We start from the raw sequence: 15790 nt of genomic DNA, 5'->3' as shown, positions 1-15790 counted from the left end.
AATTTATTATTATTTTATTCATGTAATATGCGTGTGAACATTTAATGAAAAATAAATATTATCGATTACTTTGCCAAAATACACTACTTCATAATAAAACTATTATTTAAAACTTAGTACATAATAACGTAATATGGTTTCGTTATCTTCATATCTTCAAACATACAAAATACACAAATTTCCGTTTAATATCCATTAATAAAACTAATGTCCTCTAAAAAACACATATTTAAAGTTATCTCTGTTTCTTTTTACCATATCATATGTAATAATACGCATTCATCTATTGTATTTTAATGAATGAAAGGAGATCCGCCAAATCCCATACAAAATTACCCCAGGCCCGGCGCCAAAATAATGTAACTCAATTTTTAGAGTAAAAATAGCAAAAATATTATATAGTTTCGGTATTGCTAAATTCACATGCTAACATTGTCTTTTTGCCCGTTGAATTTTAATAGGGGCTCTTTGTAAAATTAAATGTTTTAGAGAAATGTCGTCATTTTTAGTTCATTAATCTTGTAATTAGTCATTATGGCGTATAAGCATGTATGTACTGTACTGTAAACTATGAAATGTCTACGACGTTGCCGTAATGATCGTGTACACAAAATACAAACGTCTGCCATTTCACAAGAAAATCAAAAGTCCGGGAGGGTTAAACAAAGTAAAATAAAGATCAAGGTAAGGTATCGCACAGTTCACAGTACACAACACAACAAACGTTAGCGTAGGACTGCGCGTGAGCAGAGCACGCCAAAGCAAAGCGGGCGTCTGCGTGTTTCTCCCTCTAAACCATTATATGTGAGCGAGACAATAAGATGTATCCAGTTGTGCCCTCACGTCACAGGTGCGTTCATCCGTGCGTGTTCATCCTTTCTTTGCCGATTGCTTGAAGGTCATGCGGCCATTAAGTAAAGTCGCGTAAAGCGATAATATAACAATACAAATATACTTTATTTAAATTATTTGTTTGAACGTATTTGTTGTTGTACCTTTATGCGAATGTTGATATATTTATCATTATATAATACAAACAAAAAGCTAAAACTAAAACATTTGACTTGATTCTTCTATTTATTTATGGGAAGTTTATACTATTTTTTTTTCTAAACAAAAATATAACTGCAAATGAAATATGTTTATATAATATGATTGATATACATGCTTATATGCCATAATTATTTATTACAATGTTAATGAACTAAAAAGGACGACGCTTCTCTAATAAATAGAATTTTTCATAAAGCGCCTATGAAAATTCAACAGGCAAAAAAACTATGTTAGCATGTGAATTTAGCAATACCGAAACTATATAATATTATTGCTATTTTTACTCTAAAAACTGAGTTACATTATTTTGGCGCCGGGCCTGGGGTCATTTTGGCGGATCTCCTTTGTCTCTTTCTATCCGTCGGTACTGTTCTAACGCATGGCGGCTAGCGAATCAGTCGGTATGTTTCTTCTAACGCATGACGCAATATGACGCAATTATCCGACTAATACTTCGCACCCTTACAATGAAGCGACCCAAATCAAAAAATGAAAAAATGAGTTTATACCGTAAAACCATCTTAAAAAAATATTTTGTTACATTAGTCACACTGTGGTGAAGATGAAATTGTGCAATTAAAGCTCGAATAGCACTGATTCATAAAGGTCCCTTTCATTTTGTTCTTTCAGTTTAAAAATTCTACTCCCGCGTCGAAATATTAACGCCGCATTGTTGAATCTGCATTTGCAAAGACAACACGCTGCCGGATTAGCATTTGAGCCATTTTCGTTCCGAAAATCATATTCAAAAATCACTAGTAGCAGTAGAGCTCCTTGTGAGTTTGTCCAGGGTAGTACTGCCACTTTACCGTGTTACAGTTTTGAAGGGTAAGGGTGCTGGTGAAATTACAGGCACATGGGACTTGTCAACTATGTCTCAGAGAGATGAACGCCGTAGCAGTAGCCTTCGAGCGGCAGTGCTACTGTTATGGACAGGCGTGACTCTTTCCACCGGGTACACGACTTGTTCGACCCGTCGCTTAATATTTAAAAAAAAAATATTTTTTTAGTAAGTAAGTTACTTTTTAAAGGGACTTACTTTTTTGTTTCGTGGACTTTCTTTTTTTTTTAATTGTGAAACAGGGACCACAAAACAATATCAAGGGTTATGACATCTTGCTTAGCTGATGAACATTAAAAAGACTTAATTCTTAATACGTTAAATGATAACAAAAAAATCGTTAAAAAAAATACCTATTGGCGACTAGCTTTTGTAAATTATGTTTTTAAATTGTTGAACATTAAAATGATCAGAAACAATTTTCAGTTGTAAAGTTCCATTTTTCCTCATTATTTTCAAAGACTAATAAGGCCATCACCTTTAGTACTTCAAGAGTAGGTAATAAATAAAATAATATGAAAATGTCACAACTTGAAATCTTATTTTCTTTTTTGTTCCCAAAAAGTTGAAAGTTTGTATTGGGACACTTTCATCGTAAAGGTGCAACCTGAAGGTCGGCAAACGTCAAGAAATTAGTTTTGATCGTTGACCACGAATTAATTATTGTAATTTTAATTTAATTTAATTTTTTTTTTATGATTGATTTAGTGTCTGTTTAAGTATATCTAAATGTTTTAAAATGAATGTTGAGCACAGTAATAATTGGGCACAGATATGCCTGTTGTATTAATTTTTAAGTGTTTTTATTTTCCTCACTTTCTGTATCTGATGTCTGTACATTGTGCCATAAATAAAAAAATAAAAAATAAAATAAATTTTCATCACTTGCTTGGAAATGAAAATATCGTGAGAAAACTTGGATTTCGGAGATAATTGCCGAAATCTTCAAAGATGCGAGAATGTCAAGTTTCCAACCAGTACTTACTATGCAAGTGTAGTGGACTAAACCTTGTGCAAAAAATAGTACTTTACTAACTTACATACGTCTATTGCTGAGCGCACGTTTCTAACAACAGGCTTACGCTTAATTTGACTTATCTACACACGACAACTTTCTGTGTATGGGTTTATTACATGGTGAAATTGAAATAATTAATATCCGTTGAACCTATTAAGGTTCTTGCTTCCTAATAATATCTACTCATCTAAAGAAATATTTTAGAATAGTTTAAATTAGCAATAGTGTAAAACCATAAAAAATCTTACCTAAATAAACAAAGTATCAAGATTAGTCGCCTTGCGTACGCGATACGTAATCGTAGCGAAGTCGCAAGCCTTTGGCGGCAACTTTAGTGGCAAAAATATCACCTTTGATTTTCGCCGCCAGCATTTGATTTTATACATCGTGATGTGGAGTAGTGGTTAATGTTAGACTTGTTTCGAAGGTCGTGGATTCGATTCTCATAGTTGACTGGCTCTATGGGGTAGTTGTTAGAGTGTTAGGTTTTCTTTGCGGATGTCGTAGATTTGATTCCCATAGTCGACTGCCTCCATAGTCTAGTGGTTAGAGCGTTAGGCTTTCTTTTCGGAAGTCGTGGATTTGATTCCCATAGTCGACTGCCTCTATGGTGTAGTGGTTAGAGTGTTAGGCTTTCGTTTCGGCGGTTGTGGATTTGATTCCCATAGTCGACTGCCTCCATGGTGTAGTGGTTAGTGTTAGGCTTTGTTTTCGGAGGTCGTGGATTTGATTCCTATAGTCGACTGCCTCCATGGTGTAGTGGTTAGAGTGTCAGGCTTTCATTTCGGAGGTCGTGGATTTGATTCCTATAGTCGACTGCCTCCATGGTGTAGTGGTTAGTGTGTTAGGCTTTCGTTTCGGACGTCGTGAGTTTCCGATGGGTGACTGCCTCCTTAGTGCAGTATATCCGTAATCACCCAGTCAGTTCTTGCGTTGTGTGGAAGTGGTACGGGTGATGGGCTTGTTTACAAACAAAGGCGTATGCAGTGCGACGTTGAAGGTCGTAGATACGTAGGATATAGGTATTCGTTTAATGTGTATGTAATGATGTAATTTGTATCATGAGAAGGGTCTTATTTTAAAAGGATGGTAATAATTTTAATTTCATCCTGTAGGTACATTATGAAAACGTTACCCTATATTCCAAAATTTGCGTTTCAGTCGGCGTCCTTTGATGTGCCGCCGCTAAGGCAGAGGCACTATTTTTTTATTTTTTGTAAGTCTGTAATTGCCGTTTGCGTTGTGAGGACTAAATAGGTGTCATCGTTTTGTTTGTGTCGCGTTTTTGTGTTTATTTAAACTATGTCACGCTTAAGCAATAGTGATTACTATGAGATGATGTTGTGCGTAGGCGCAGCCGATGGGAGCTTGCGCCAGGCTCGCCAAATGTATTGGGCAAAGTTTATTGATGGCGTCCCAGAAAATCGACGTCGACCATTTCCTACTGTGGAATGTTTCAGGAAGATGGTTATGAGACTTCATAATAGTGGATCGTTCCGTGGTTCCAGTTCTGAAGGCCGGCCGAGTTCACGAGACCCAGAATTCGAGGCAGATGTTTTGGAACATTTTCTCGGCAATCCAAAGACAAGTACTCGTCGTGCTGCGGCAGCCTTTGGTGGTGTGAACCATATGAGTGTGTGGCGTGTGCTACGGGATGATGGCCAGCACCCATACCATTTTCAAAGAACGCAGGAGCTGTTACAAGCGGATTATGATCTACGTTTGGCATTTTGCCGCTGGTACCGCGACCAGGTTGGGAGGTCTCCCGACTTCGCTTCGTCGGTACTGTGGACAGACGAGGCGTCATTTACGCGTGCGGGCATTATCAATATGCATAATGAACATTTTTGGACTCATTTGAATCCCCGCGTATCAAGGGAATCAAATTTTCAACACCAGTGGCGGATTAATGTGTGGGCTGGTATAATAGGTTGTGCCGTCATCGGTCCAGTGTTTTTGCCGGCAAGTCTGAATGGGGCCAATTATTTAAGATTCCTAACAGAAGACTTGGATGACGTTCTGATGGCCCTGCCAGTGACACAATACGTGAGACTCGTGATGGAACACAGAATGACTTTCCAGCACGACGGAGCACCCGCACATTTTGCTCGAAATGTACGTTCCCATCTGAACGACCGTTTCCCGCAGTGGATTGGGCGGGGAGGTCCTGTACCCTGGCCAGCGTGGTCCCCAGACTTGACACCGCTCGATTTTTTTTATGGGGTCATATAAAAATATTGTTTATGCGGAGTCCTGTGAAAGCGCAGAAGAAATGAGGCAGCGGATCGAAATGGCGTTTAGTCAAATCACTCGGCAGATGCTTCAAAGAGTAGAGCAGTCTCTGTACCGACACACGGAAATATGCATATTGCATGGAGGTCGGCATTTTGAACCTTACCTGTAAATGTGTGAAATGTGCCAGCAGTGCGTGCAGTGATTGTACTTATTATTCAAAATTATCGTAAACAAGTCAATATTTCGTACATTGTACAACAGTGAATTACAATTCGTAGGAAATTCATTAAAACGTGTATGAATTGAACAGTAGGTAAGTACCAATTAAAAAAGTATCCACTATTGTAAAATTGTCGTAAATAAATGTATTAATACAAAATTATGTAGAATGTGTATACGATGAAGGCGTGCGTAACTACGGGCTTAATAAGTAAATAAATATCCTTTAAATTGTATGTAAATAAGTACGTACCTAGGTATGGCATAAAATAATATTGTTAGAAATAATTAGATTTTTCTAGGTAGGTATTTAAAGATTTTGTTACTTAATATTAACGTGTTATCAACATATTCAAATCATGTTTTTACAGTGGCATTTCAATTGTAGTCAGCTGTTCTTTCGCCCCGCTTGCGGCCGCCCAGGTTTCATGAATGAATTTGTGAAGTCGTAGTAACGTAACTAGCAATAGAGTTGTGACGCAGTGGTTGTTTCGGACAATCACTATTTATACAAACATAATTAAACTTATATCAACATTAAAAGTCACTTATTTTTATTTGATATTTTGCACAGAGGGTCTAGATCAAGTATAGGTTTGGCTCCTTTAATATGACTACACCTTGCGGTTACACCCTGTATATTATTATTAGTTCCTACCAAATATAGGTTTAAAAAGTGTTAATGCAAGAAAAACTTAAAAGTTGATTTATTCATACATCTATTATGTTTTGTGAAAAGTCATGGAACAAACAAAAGTTGTTGTTTATGATGTTAGTAACCTGCGAGACTGTTCGCATTTTTAAAATTAACCCTGTGAACTTATATATATTTTTTATAATAAATGTCATCGGTCGATGTTAAGTCTATTCACTGTGTATAGGGACATGAGGAACGCTAAAAAAAAGTTGACGTATAGGAATGTTCATATAAACCACTGACCACATACATATACAAAATGTTTAATTTGAAAAAAGAATCACTTTGTGTTTCTGGTAAACGTGGCAAGTGGTACATATGAACGTTGTTATCCTAATTCAACCTTTTTGTAGAGTACATAATATCGCACCCCTTATGGAAGAGTGGCATAAGTGGAACTATATCAAACATGTTTATTGCTAGATCAGTGTTTATTTATTTTTATTTTTCTGTATTTAATAGAGCAATAAACATGTTTGACGTAATTTCACTTATGCCATTCTTCCATGAGGGGTGCGATATGTTAATAAGTATTAATATAGAAACATCAATAAGTTACCTGTATCACTTGAAGGGTCTAAAATAGCGAATGGATCCCACGAACTATCTGCATTGTAATGAAAGCCCACATCGGAATGCCCGACCTCAGATTGAGACCCGTAACTGCTCTCTTCACCTGCCAATAGTAAAATGTATCAGATTGCTTAAGAGAGTTACCACACTTATTGACGCGGATCGCATTAAGCCAGCCAGAAAAAGCTTTATGTTCACTCAATTAGAGCGCAGACCGACAACGAATTCGTTTACTGTCGAGTTTCCGACCGCCGCCGTACGGTGCTGATGACGGTTGAACGCACTCGAAGACGTCCGAATGACTCCGATTGCGTCCGTACTGCGCTGACGTCGGCTGAACGCACAGGAAGATTGGATGGGAAATTCATCTTCATTCATCAAGAAATTGTAGCAAAGCGAACCCCTAAGTAGGTACGATCACAGCGATGCACGACGATACTGTCGATCTCATGTAAGTGAGCGGTTTCGGAGGTGCGAAAATCATCTTTTTCACACCTCTTACCGATCGGCGGCGACGACGGCTGATTGGCGACGACGTCCTAAGGGCGGTATCGATGGCTGATCGTTGGTGTCGACGGCCGATCGATTTAAAGCGACAGCGTGGTATAACACGATCGGCTCAAATCGGTCCCACGTCGAAGTGTGGTAACTTTGTTATGTACCCTTGTCATTATACCACATACATATATTATAATGACATTAATCAACACATGCTTACCGAATTTTATGTTTTTGTATTTTGTATTTATCATATTGACAGTTTGTAGGGTTTTAATAAAATTCTGTATAATGTCAACGCGGGTCAAAAGCATAACAATGAAGGCTGTAAGACTTTGCGAGTTGAAAATGCAGCTTAGAAGTCACTCTATTTTTTTATCGATCACAATCCTATAGTCATTGTTTAAGCTTGTCTATGTCATAGCAGTCACTATGTGGATTACTCAGCCCACGGTAAATGTATATATGGTTAGTGACCTTGGAATATTCCTGTAAAATATACCGCCAGAGCTACAGATTAGCTTAAAAGTCTATAACTAAAGAGTAAGGAATGATGGAATATCAGGAAAGAGTTAATAAAAGAAAATGACGCTTACTGTTAGTGGTTTGCCCAACCCAGTCTGACATGGTATGGTGTGAGGGGAGCGCGATGGATGGCGCTGACGCGGAACACTCCCCATCCGATGACGACGTCTGGTAATTCTCTAGTTTCTACACAAATTACATATATATGTTATATTATTTTAATGTGTGATGATGTGTATTTGGATTCAAGCATTACGATATGAACTGTCTTAGAAATGTTTCGCTGAAGTTAAGCCGAAAGAAACTTGAAGAGATCCTTTGAGTAGTATCCACAAGCATGAAATAATAGAATAGCAATAAGATATAATTCAGTTACATACTCTGTTTTAAGCAATTGGTATAACTAAGTCAAAATTTTACTTTTAAGCTCTTTTTCATTTTTAAGACAGGCTACATGACCCTGTTATTAAAAACCAATGATTCCATTCCATCAAACACAGTGCATCAATAAAGCAGTACCTGCGTGGTTGTGCGGAAATTCGTGAAATTCCCACTCATCTATGACCTATAGTATTTCAACAATAAAAGTTATTAATTCTCGCCTATCTATGGAGGGTCTAAATAGAAAACTTTCTTATTTTTGATATGAAAAAAGAAAGCGTACGTAAGCATGACTTTGAGAAAATTATAAACGGGGTACAATTTTACTATTTACCTTGTCCTTTTTCTTAACAGTGAAATCCTCGTCGCTAGTTTCCCTTCGAACCCACGAACTTCTGAACCTTACTCCCACTCGTTTCCCCTCACTTGGATTACTTGTAGGATTACCACAATCAGAATCGATTGACTTTTCGTCGTCTTCTTTGTTAAGCTTACCAATTTGAAACACTTTATCGTCCTCTTTTTCTCCCAGTTCTACGTTTGTGCCAGTTGCAACTTCGTTGACTATCTTATTTTTTGTCCTAAGTAATTCTTTACGATTGTCAACATCGCTGCCATTTGAATTATATCCATTCAGGCTTTCGAAGCCATCGTCGCCGTCGGCTATAACTGCTCTAGCACCATTTGCGTTATGCCTTCCATTGAAAGTTTCTAAATGTTTTTTTGTTAATTGTGGTTTGAAATCGAACGAGCAACCAGGCGTGTCATCGGGTGGTGGAGTGAATGTAACTATAGGAGTGGTCAAATCGGGTTTTATGTCAGGTTTCTTCCATATCATATAGTCCTCGTCGTCAGAATCTTTGGCCTTCACTTTGATTGGTTTACTTTTAATGGGAGACTCTAAATTTTTTATTATATTTTCTTTAGTTAATTCCTTCTTGCGCTTCCTGAAATGAATTGACTAACACAACTTAAAAGGAAAATTATTAAATAATATTGAATGAGTAATAGGGCAGACCGCTTTCCTTAAAGACAATTTGCATGTAGTATGTTGCTATAATAGAAAAAAGGTAATTTTAATAGAAAATAAAATGTAAGCACAGAAAGATCCGCGATTGTCAATAATAATGAAATGTTTAAGAAGTGTAAAACATGACAAAGCAATGCGTGTAATATGAATAACCGAAACACTGGCTAAGTGTGTAGAAAAACCTACCTCAGTATATTATCGCTAGTTTCAGAGCGGGATAGTCGTCTTCTGAACTTGGCAGGTTTTGTAGAAGGAGTTTTGCTCTGGCTGGATGTCGCACCGCTCTCTGCCGAACCACCACCGCTCCCGCCGTCGCATTCCGAACGCGGCCTTCTGAAAAGTAGACCCACTTATGTATCACACACTCATTTTGACATAGGATTGTCTTAAGTTTTGACTTATCGGTAATCGATCACTCCAGTAAGACAGCAACTCGTACTTAAAACAAGTAGTATGATTACTTTTATTGTCAGGGTTATAATTTCGCTGCTGTGATTTCAAATAATTTCTTTAGCATTTCAATATTTATTTTCATCACAATCCAACATCCTGACAAATAAATAAAAAAATAGTAAATAATTGGTAGATACCTGAAATATCTAGGAAGTTTTCTGCGATAATTGGAGCGTGGTCGGACTCTTGCGAGTTCCATTTCCGTTGTACTCACTATTTGAGAGTGCACTACACTCAATACCACCATCAGTCCTAAGGGTACCAGCCAGCAATTGGGCTGAAAGGAGAAATAATGAACTACAAATAAGTCAAATCTAAATAAAACCTGAGTACAACGAAAGTTTTTTAAATTTATTGTTAGGAATCTCAACTGCTTGAACTTTAAAAATGGAATTTCTTGGAAGTATACATAATATACCTACATAGGGCGCACTATAAGTTTTTACATTGTGGCGTCATTTTAGAAGTGGGTTGTCCTTATGAGCCATTCCGCGTACAATCCCGACCTGGCACCTTGTGACTTTTATTTATTTCCAAAAATTAAAATGAAAAATATGTTATTGTATTGAAAGTGAGATAACAGTGCGATGATTTTATATGTGGAAATGTTAAAAATCATTCAAAGGTTTCCATTTATTATAATTAATCTGTGTACTGTTTGAATTACTTACATCAATACCTACGGACGCAGGCGATAGAAAGTACAAGGTGATATTGAGGACTTGAATACACCATATCGCTAACAGGAATTTTGCGCAGGCTGGGGAGGTTTGTTGCGCCCACCACTGGTACAAAGCGGGTAGGAATAACAGCCTGACCAGTGCATACCATACAACACGTCGCATACCCAGAGTGGGTTTTGCTTTGACGAATGAAGAACCTGTAAAGGAAAAAAAGATGGTGTACCACGTTTAAAAGACGCTACGCAGGACCTCTCTTTCGCGGCCCGTGGTTGGGAAGCTGTAGGGAGGCATTGGATGCAAATGGCGCAACATTGATCAAATTAAGTTTTGTAAAGAACATTCTCCAGTTTATTTAAATGAATTTTCATGCTTGCGATAGTTAACGCTAATGTACCTGGGAGTCACACTTTTGTACATCGCGTCAATCAAATGTCGTAATCCTCTGGCAAAGTATTACAATATCTCCCCTACAGTAGACCAACGTTTTTGTTGTTCGGCGGTACCGCCATCCGTGTATGTACAGACGGCGGTACATCAAGTTACACATTGACGGGTCTTGTTCCGTTGCACTGGAGGCCATATTCGAACAAAAGTATATAATATGTATAGCTTGATCTGCTGTTGACTGTACTTACGCTGTCATAAGAAAATATGCGAAGATTGTTATAAAATGAAAAATATAACGTAATCATTTATCAACAATAATAGATAAGATTTGCATAGGTATGTGTTGCACTGCCAAATATTTGCCTGATACTTTATTTTTAGATGTTTTCAGTTTTCGCGATAGTGAACAATTTTATAAAAGAAACTATAAGCGCGTTTGTGGGCACGCGGCACTCGCTTCCCCGCATATACCCCGTCTCTGTGCAAGTACATTAGTTGCGCATCAGAACTGTATGGTTCGTAAAAGTGTGCCTCTAGTCTTGACGCCGCGCGAATTTGTGGTACATGCGTAGAGTCTATTGTTTTTTGTATTATGTAACGTACCTCTGACCAAGTCCACATCAATGAGGTAGGATCTAGCGTGAGTGGAGAAATCAACGATGCGACGGCGGTAGGTGCCGCGCATCAGCAGCTGTTCTACCATTGTCTCCCATTCTTCTTTGTCGTAGGAGCTGATTTTTTTTTGGTACCTGCATAATTCCGCCTTACTTCAGTATATCATGGAACGGAGGAACACGTGCGAATGGGGTGAAGCGAGAATAGAATCCCAGGACTATACCCCATTGTGATATGTTTATACTACCTCTGTGGCCGAGAGGTTACCATGCTGGTATGTCACACAGGAGGCAGGAGGGCCGGGAGAAATATTTGTATGGCCTACATTTATTTCTCTCGTGAGTTTGGGACCCTGGGTGTGACTTGTGGTTGTCTATTTGTGTGTCCATGGCACCCGCGACACAGGATTACCCTAGTGCAGGGCTATGAGTGTCTGTGTTATTATTATTATACAGAATAGAGGGAAGTTATATTGAAAGCTTGTAAAATTTAAGCAAATCAATCATATTTGAAAAAAATTTTTTGTTTTGGTGCTGATGTGTGAAATTATATATAATAATTTTAATTTTTTTACACACTCATGATTTCAAAATGTTTACGTTGTTGTTTTCGTTTCGATTAATTGAGTATTCACTATGAAATCTAACAAGGATATGTTAATTTCCGTGTTGTTTTTTAATACCAGTTACAGTGCGGGGCACAGGAGCTCGAAACATTAAAGACGATTACACTGCCTCGCCAGATTTAGCTCCGATTGATTACCATATATTTCTCTATCTATATAGATATACAGATAATTATCTACACATAAATAACTTATCTCCTGTGAACCAGTCGAAAATGAGTTCCAAGACTTAGTGGGTTGCCGTTTGCTACTATTTCACCGAAAGGGAATAAATGAGCTTGCAACAAGCATGCATGAGCCTTCAAGCAAGGCAGGAACATATTGATATTATGATCAAATAAACCTTTTTTTCTAAAATATTTTTTGTTGCAATACTATATTATATACCATTCAGTGCTTTGATCCCTATTATCTACCTGCCATACAGGGTTTCCCCATTATTATTATTTATTACTGTATATTATTTATTAGTGACAATTAAACTATTTTGTAATGTTTTAGGTGATCCTTCAATCAACAAGTATAAATATTAAATGCGCTAGTAACCATCCACCACCAATCGGAGATTTTGAGGGTATTGCCACAAAGTTGATGATGCACCTTGCAGAGTGAGGAAGTTTCTCAATGAATTTAGAATACAAAATTTTTAAATTTGATTCTGTTTGATGCCTTCTGAGCAAGAAATATAACTTTTTTGAAGATTTTCTTTCAAATTTAAAGTAGAATGCGAAACTGGATGGTAGATGGTTGATACTGTTACTACTAGATCAATAAATTGATATTCGCAGTAGTGCATGGGGTATAAACGCGTATTGTTTCATGTTTCAACCATCAAACAAGGTCGTTACATACACTGTTTCATAATATAACATACATAATGCCTTTGAGTAAACATGTGCTTGCGAAACTACCAGTTTGCATGGTACTGTTAAGGTAAAATAAGTGTGAAGAATGTAAAAAGGACACTATAGCAATCAGAAAGCTATTGTGTTAATAATTATAGAAGTAAAATACTTTGCCACTCAGAAAATCCAGTGAAGATTCAATTGTGCTGCGCTGGTGTGGAATATTTTTTCTTGCAGTTAGTTTTCCCACCCTGCCTCCACATAAAATTAATGAAATAAATAATATAAATACACACCAACTCCAAAAATACACTCGATAAGTGTTTCACCTCTCTATGAGGTGTCCTCGGGAGATGTTTATTGTTTGACGCTCAGTCGTCTGAGCAAAGAGCAAAGTAATTTACTTCCATTGTCATTAACATGGATTTCCACAGAATAACATAATTTATTAAGTATTGTGTCTAAATAGTGTTGCTTGCATTTCTGTTTTATATATTATTGAATGTTTTTATACAACAAAAAATGATATAATAAAACAAATTCAAAATCATTACACCTCATAGGCATACATATTAAACATTTTTTTTTCTATTCTTTGGGTTATTTTAGAAAGAAGGCCATTGTGATACCAGTCAAGTAATAAAGCACATTGCAATGAAACGAAATTACCTATAAAAGGTAATTAATTAATAATAGGAAAAAAATTACTAAAGTGATTATTGAAAGGTTAATATTAGATTGGTATCAAGTATTAAATGTACATAAAAACTAGTATGATCATTTAACATAAATGCAAATTAAATATCCCCTATATTTCAAAAAGATAAAGTTTGATTAAAAGGATATATGGTAACATATTTTCCCCTTCATTCCTTGACAAATTAGACAAGAGTTAAAAAAGAAAAAACATGGATCACTACTAACCAAGCTGCTAGTTGCCTCATGTTGAACCAAATGTATGAAATTTGTGGTAGCCAAAAATTTAACTTCAATCACAATTGAAAGCTGAAACAAATAGTATAAGTTTACAGTTTAATTGAACAATGTAATGATGCAGACATACAATCAGTATGTAATCTGTTAAGAGGACAAAATTGTTTATGAAGATGAGATGCTAACAAATTTTATGAAAAATAAGTAGGCAACACAGTAGTAAATAAAATAGCAGAAAGAAATGTTAAAAGTACAATACTAGTACTACCTTTTATAAATTTTGTGTCACTGATAGGGCTTTAAAAACTTTTATTTTATTTATAGCTATATATAGAGGCTATATATACATATAAATATTACTTATTAAGATAACATTATGTTTAAGTGGAAAAATGTCCTTTCATTATGTATTAATTTTGATATTGAGTTTTTATTTATACTAACTTAACATTAATAGTACATATATATTAAATATGTTCAACTTGTGATACGAAAAGCACTGGGCACATCAATAAATAATATAGTTTCTCTTTAAGCTAAAAACAATTGAATTTACAATGATTTTTTTTTCTTAATTAGCAGAGGCACAACATGGCTAACATTCCACACAATTCATTTAAGTGATGATGTCCTCAATACTGAAGCATCTCAAGCTTCTCAATCAACTGCTACAAACAGTACAATGCTTGGTTATTTAAAGACTCCGAATTACAATATAAAGTCATTATAATGAACGAAAAAACAGTACTTAATACAACACTCACCATTTGGCTTTGTTTTTGACAATATCTCCAAAATCAAAACTGAGTGTATATCAATGCGACAGCTGAAACGGAAGATTATTTCCATAATTTGATAAGCGTCGAACAAAGCTTGTTTAATCAGGATACAGTCGAACAAAACCATATTATGAAAATATAAAAAAAATCCTAATTACTTTCACAAATCGCTGTGGGCGCTCGATGATGTATGAAAGCAGAATCACAATAAAGGTCACACAAAAATAAAAGCATTATAAATACACGTTTATTTATAAAATTACCGTTATACATTGTAACACACCACAGCACAGTAAATATTGTATACACATGATTACATTTAATACAATAATTTTACGTTTTATGATTTGGAGCTTCAACTACTGTATATAAGAGATGTTTAGTTTCACTTTTCTGCTGAAAATTCCCTGATTTTTTTTATTAAAATTATTGCAAAAGTGTGAAAAGCCTCTTCCGCAAATCGTACGCAAAAACAAACTGTCAAAATGGGTTTCACTTTTCTGATATTTGTCATCATCAGTGAGTAGAGTGAGACGAAATATAGTATTTGCTAATAGCCTCTTTCTTATAGTCTCTTTTTCTTATTTCGTGCAAGAACTGTGGAAAAAAGACGCATTTACGTAGGCATTCACGTTTCTTAAAATTTGTCAGGCATTGGCTACTGGGTATTTTTACCGTATTCGTATTGTGGACAATGACGTAAACTTACAGGGAATATTGAAATAAAATTTGCATTGTAATGTTGGAGGAGGATAGAAAGAATTAGGTTGAATAAAATAGGTCAATGATAAAACAGTAATAAGTGGTTCGCTTACATGCGTAATATATATTATTATTAATGTTTGAAAAAGGTGTTACAAATATATAGATATAGCTACAAGGAGCAACATAGAGTTGTTAAAATCACCAAATATTAATTAATTACTGTTTCGAATTCCGCATTTCCGGAAATGGTTTTACTGCATCGTAGTACAAAACTACAGACCTAGGAAGTCGATGTTGGATTTTAAAGTAAATGTAATGGTGTCCTCTAAAAAATGCAGTAAATAACTGACCGTTTACCAAAACTGAGAATAAAAAAGTAAAGAGAATGGTCTCCGCCCCTTCCTAGCTTTAAATACCGCACATTGACGGTCACATTGACGGAACGGCAACATTTGCTTGTAGAACTTACAGGAAGATTTATTTAAAATTTTAGGACATTTTAGTTTAAAGGGAATTGTTGTGATCGCACTCTAAAAATATTTTAATAAAATTAAACAATACTGTATAACAAATGTGTAACAATCGCGAAAACCTAAGAACTCGATAAATGTTCATAAAGTCAAACCAATAGCAGAAATGTCGTATTTTAAAAAGGAAAACAGTCACACTTGATTATTTTAATACTTAAAAAAAAA

At 35.9% G+C, this 15790-nt stretch overlaps 1 protein-coding gene across 1 annotated transcript; it reads right to left on the bottom strand.

The window, feature by feature from the left end:
* Positions 1 to 6596: 6596 nt before the first annotated feature.
* LOC113228614 (putative homeodomain transcription factor) lies at positions 6597 to 14571 on the bottom strand. The gene is made up of 10 exons (XM_026461968.1): positions 14549 to 14571; positions 14376 to 14437; positions 13603 to 13683; positions 11197 to 11342; positions 10195 to 10403; positions 9661 to 9800; positions 9257 to 9403; positions 8375 to 8987; positions 7731 to 7845; positions 6597 to 6739 (listed from the first exon to the last, which is right to left on the bottom strand). The coding sequence occupies exons 3-10, from the start codon at positions 13620 to 13622 to the stop codon at positions 6597 to 6599; spliced, it is 1533 nt and encodes a 510-aa protein (XP_026317753.1). The 5' UTR covers positions 13623 to 13683; positions 14376 to 14437; positions 14549 to 14571.
* Between the last annotated feature and the right edge of the window lie 1219 nt (positions 14572 to 15790).

Source organism: Hyposmocoma kahamanoa, unplaced genomic scaffold (assembly GCF_003589595.1).
Source record: "Hyposmocoma kahamanoa isolate Upper Pololo Valley unplaced genomic scaffold, ASM358959v1 232, whole genome shotgun sequence".
NCBI classification, from domain to species: Eukaryota; Metazoa; Arthropoda; class Insecta; order Lepidoptera; family Cosmopterigidae; genus Hyposmocoma; species Hyposmocoma kahamanoa.
The sequence above is the reverse complement of the archived record's forward strand: the minus strand, read 5'-3'. Positions and strand labels throughout refer to the sequence as shown.

Coding starts and splice junctions, on each gene's coding strand:
- LOC113228614 (XM_026461968.1), bottom strand. CDS start 13,622: ATGAGGCAACTAGCAGCTTG. Junction 11,343..13,602: donor ATGAGGCAACTAGCAGCTTG/GTTAGTAGTGAT, acceptor GGAATTATGCAG/GTACCAAAAAAAAATCAGCT. Junction 7,846..8,374: donor CTGTTAAGAAAAAGGACAAG/GTAAATAGTAAA, acceptor TAATTTGTGTAG/AAACTAGAGAATTACCAGAC.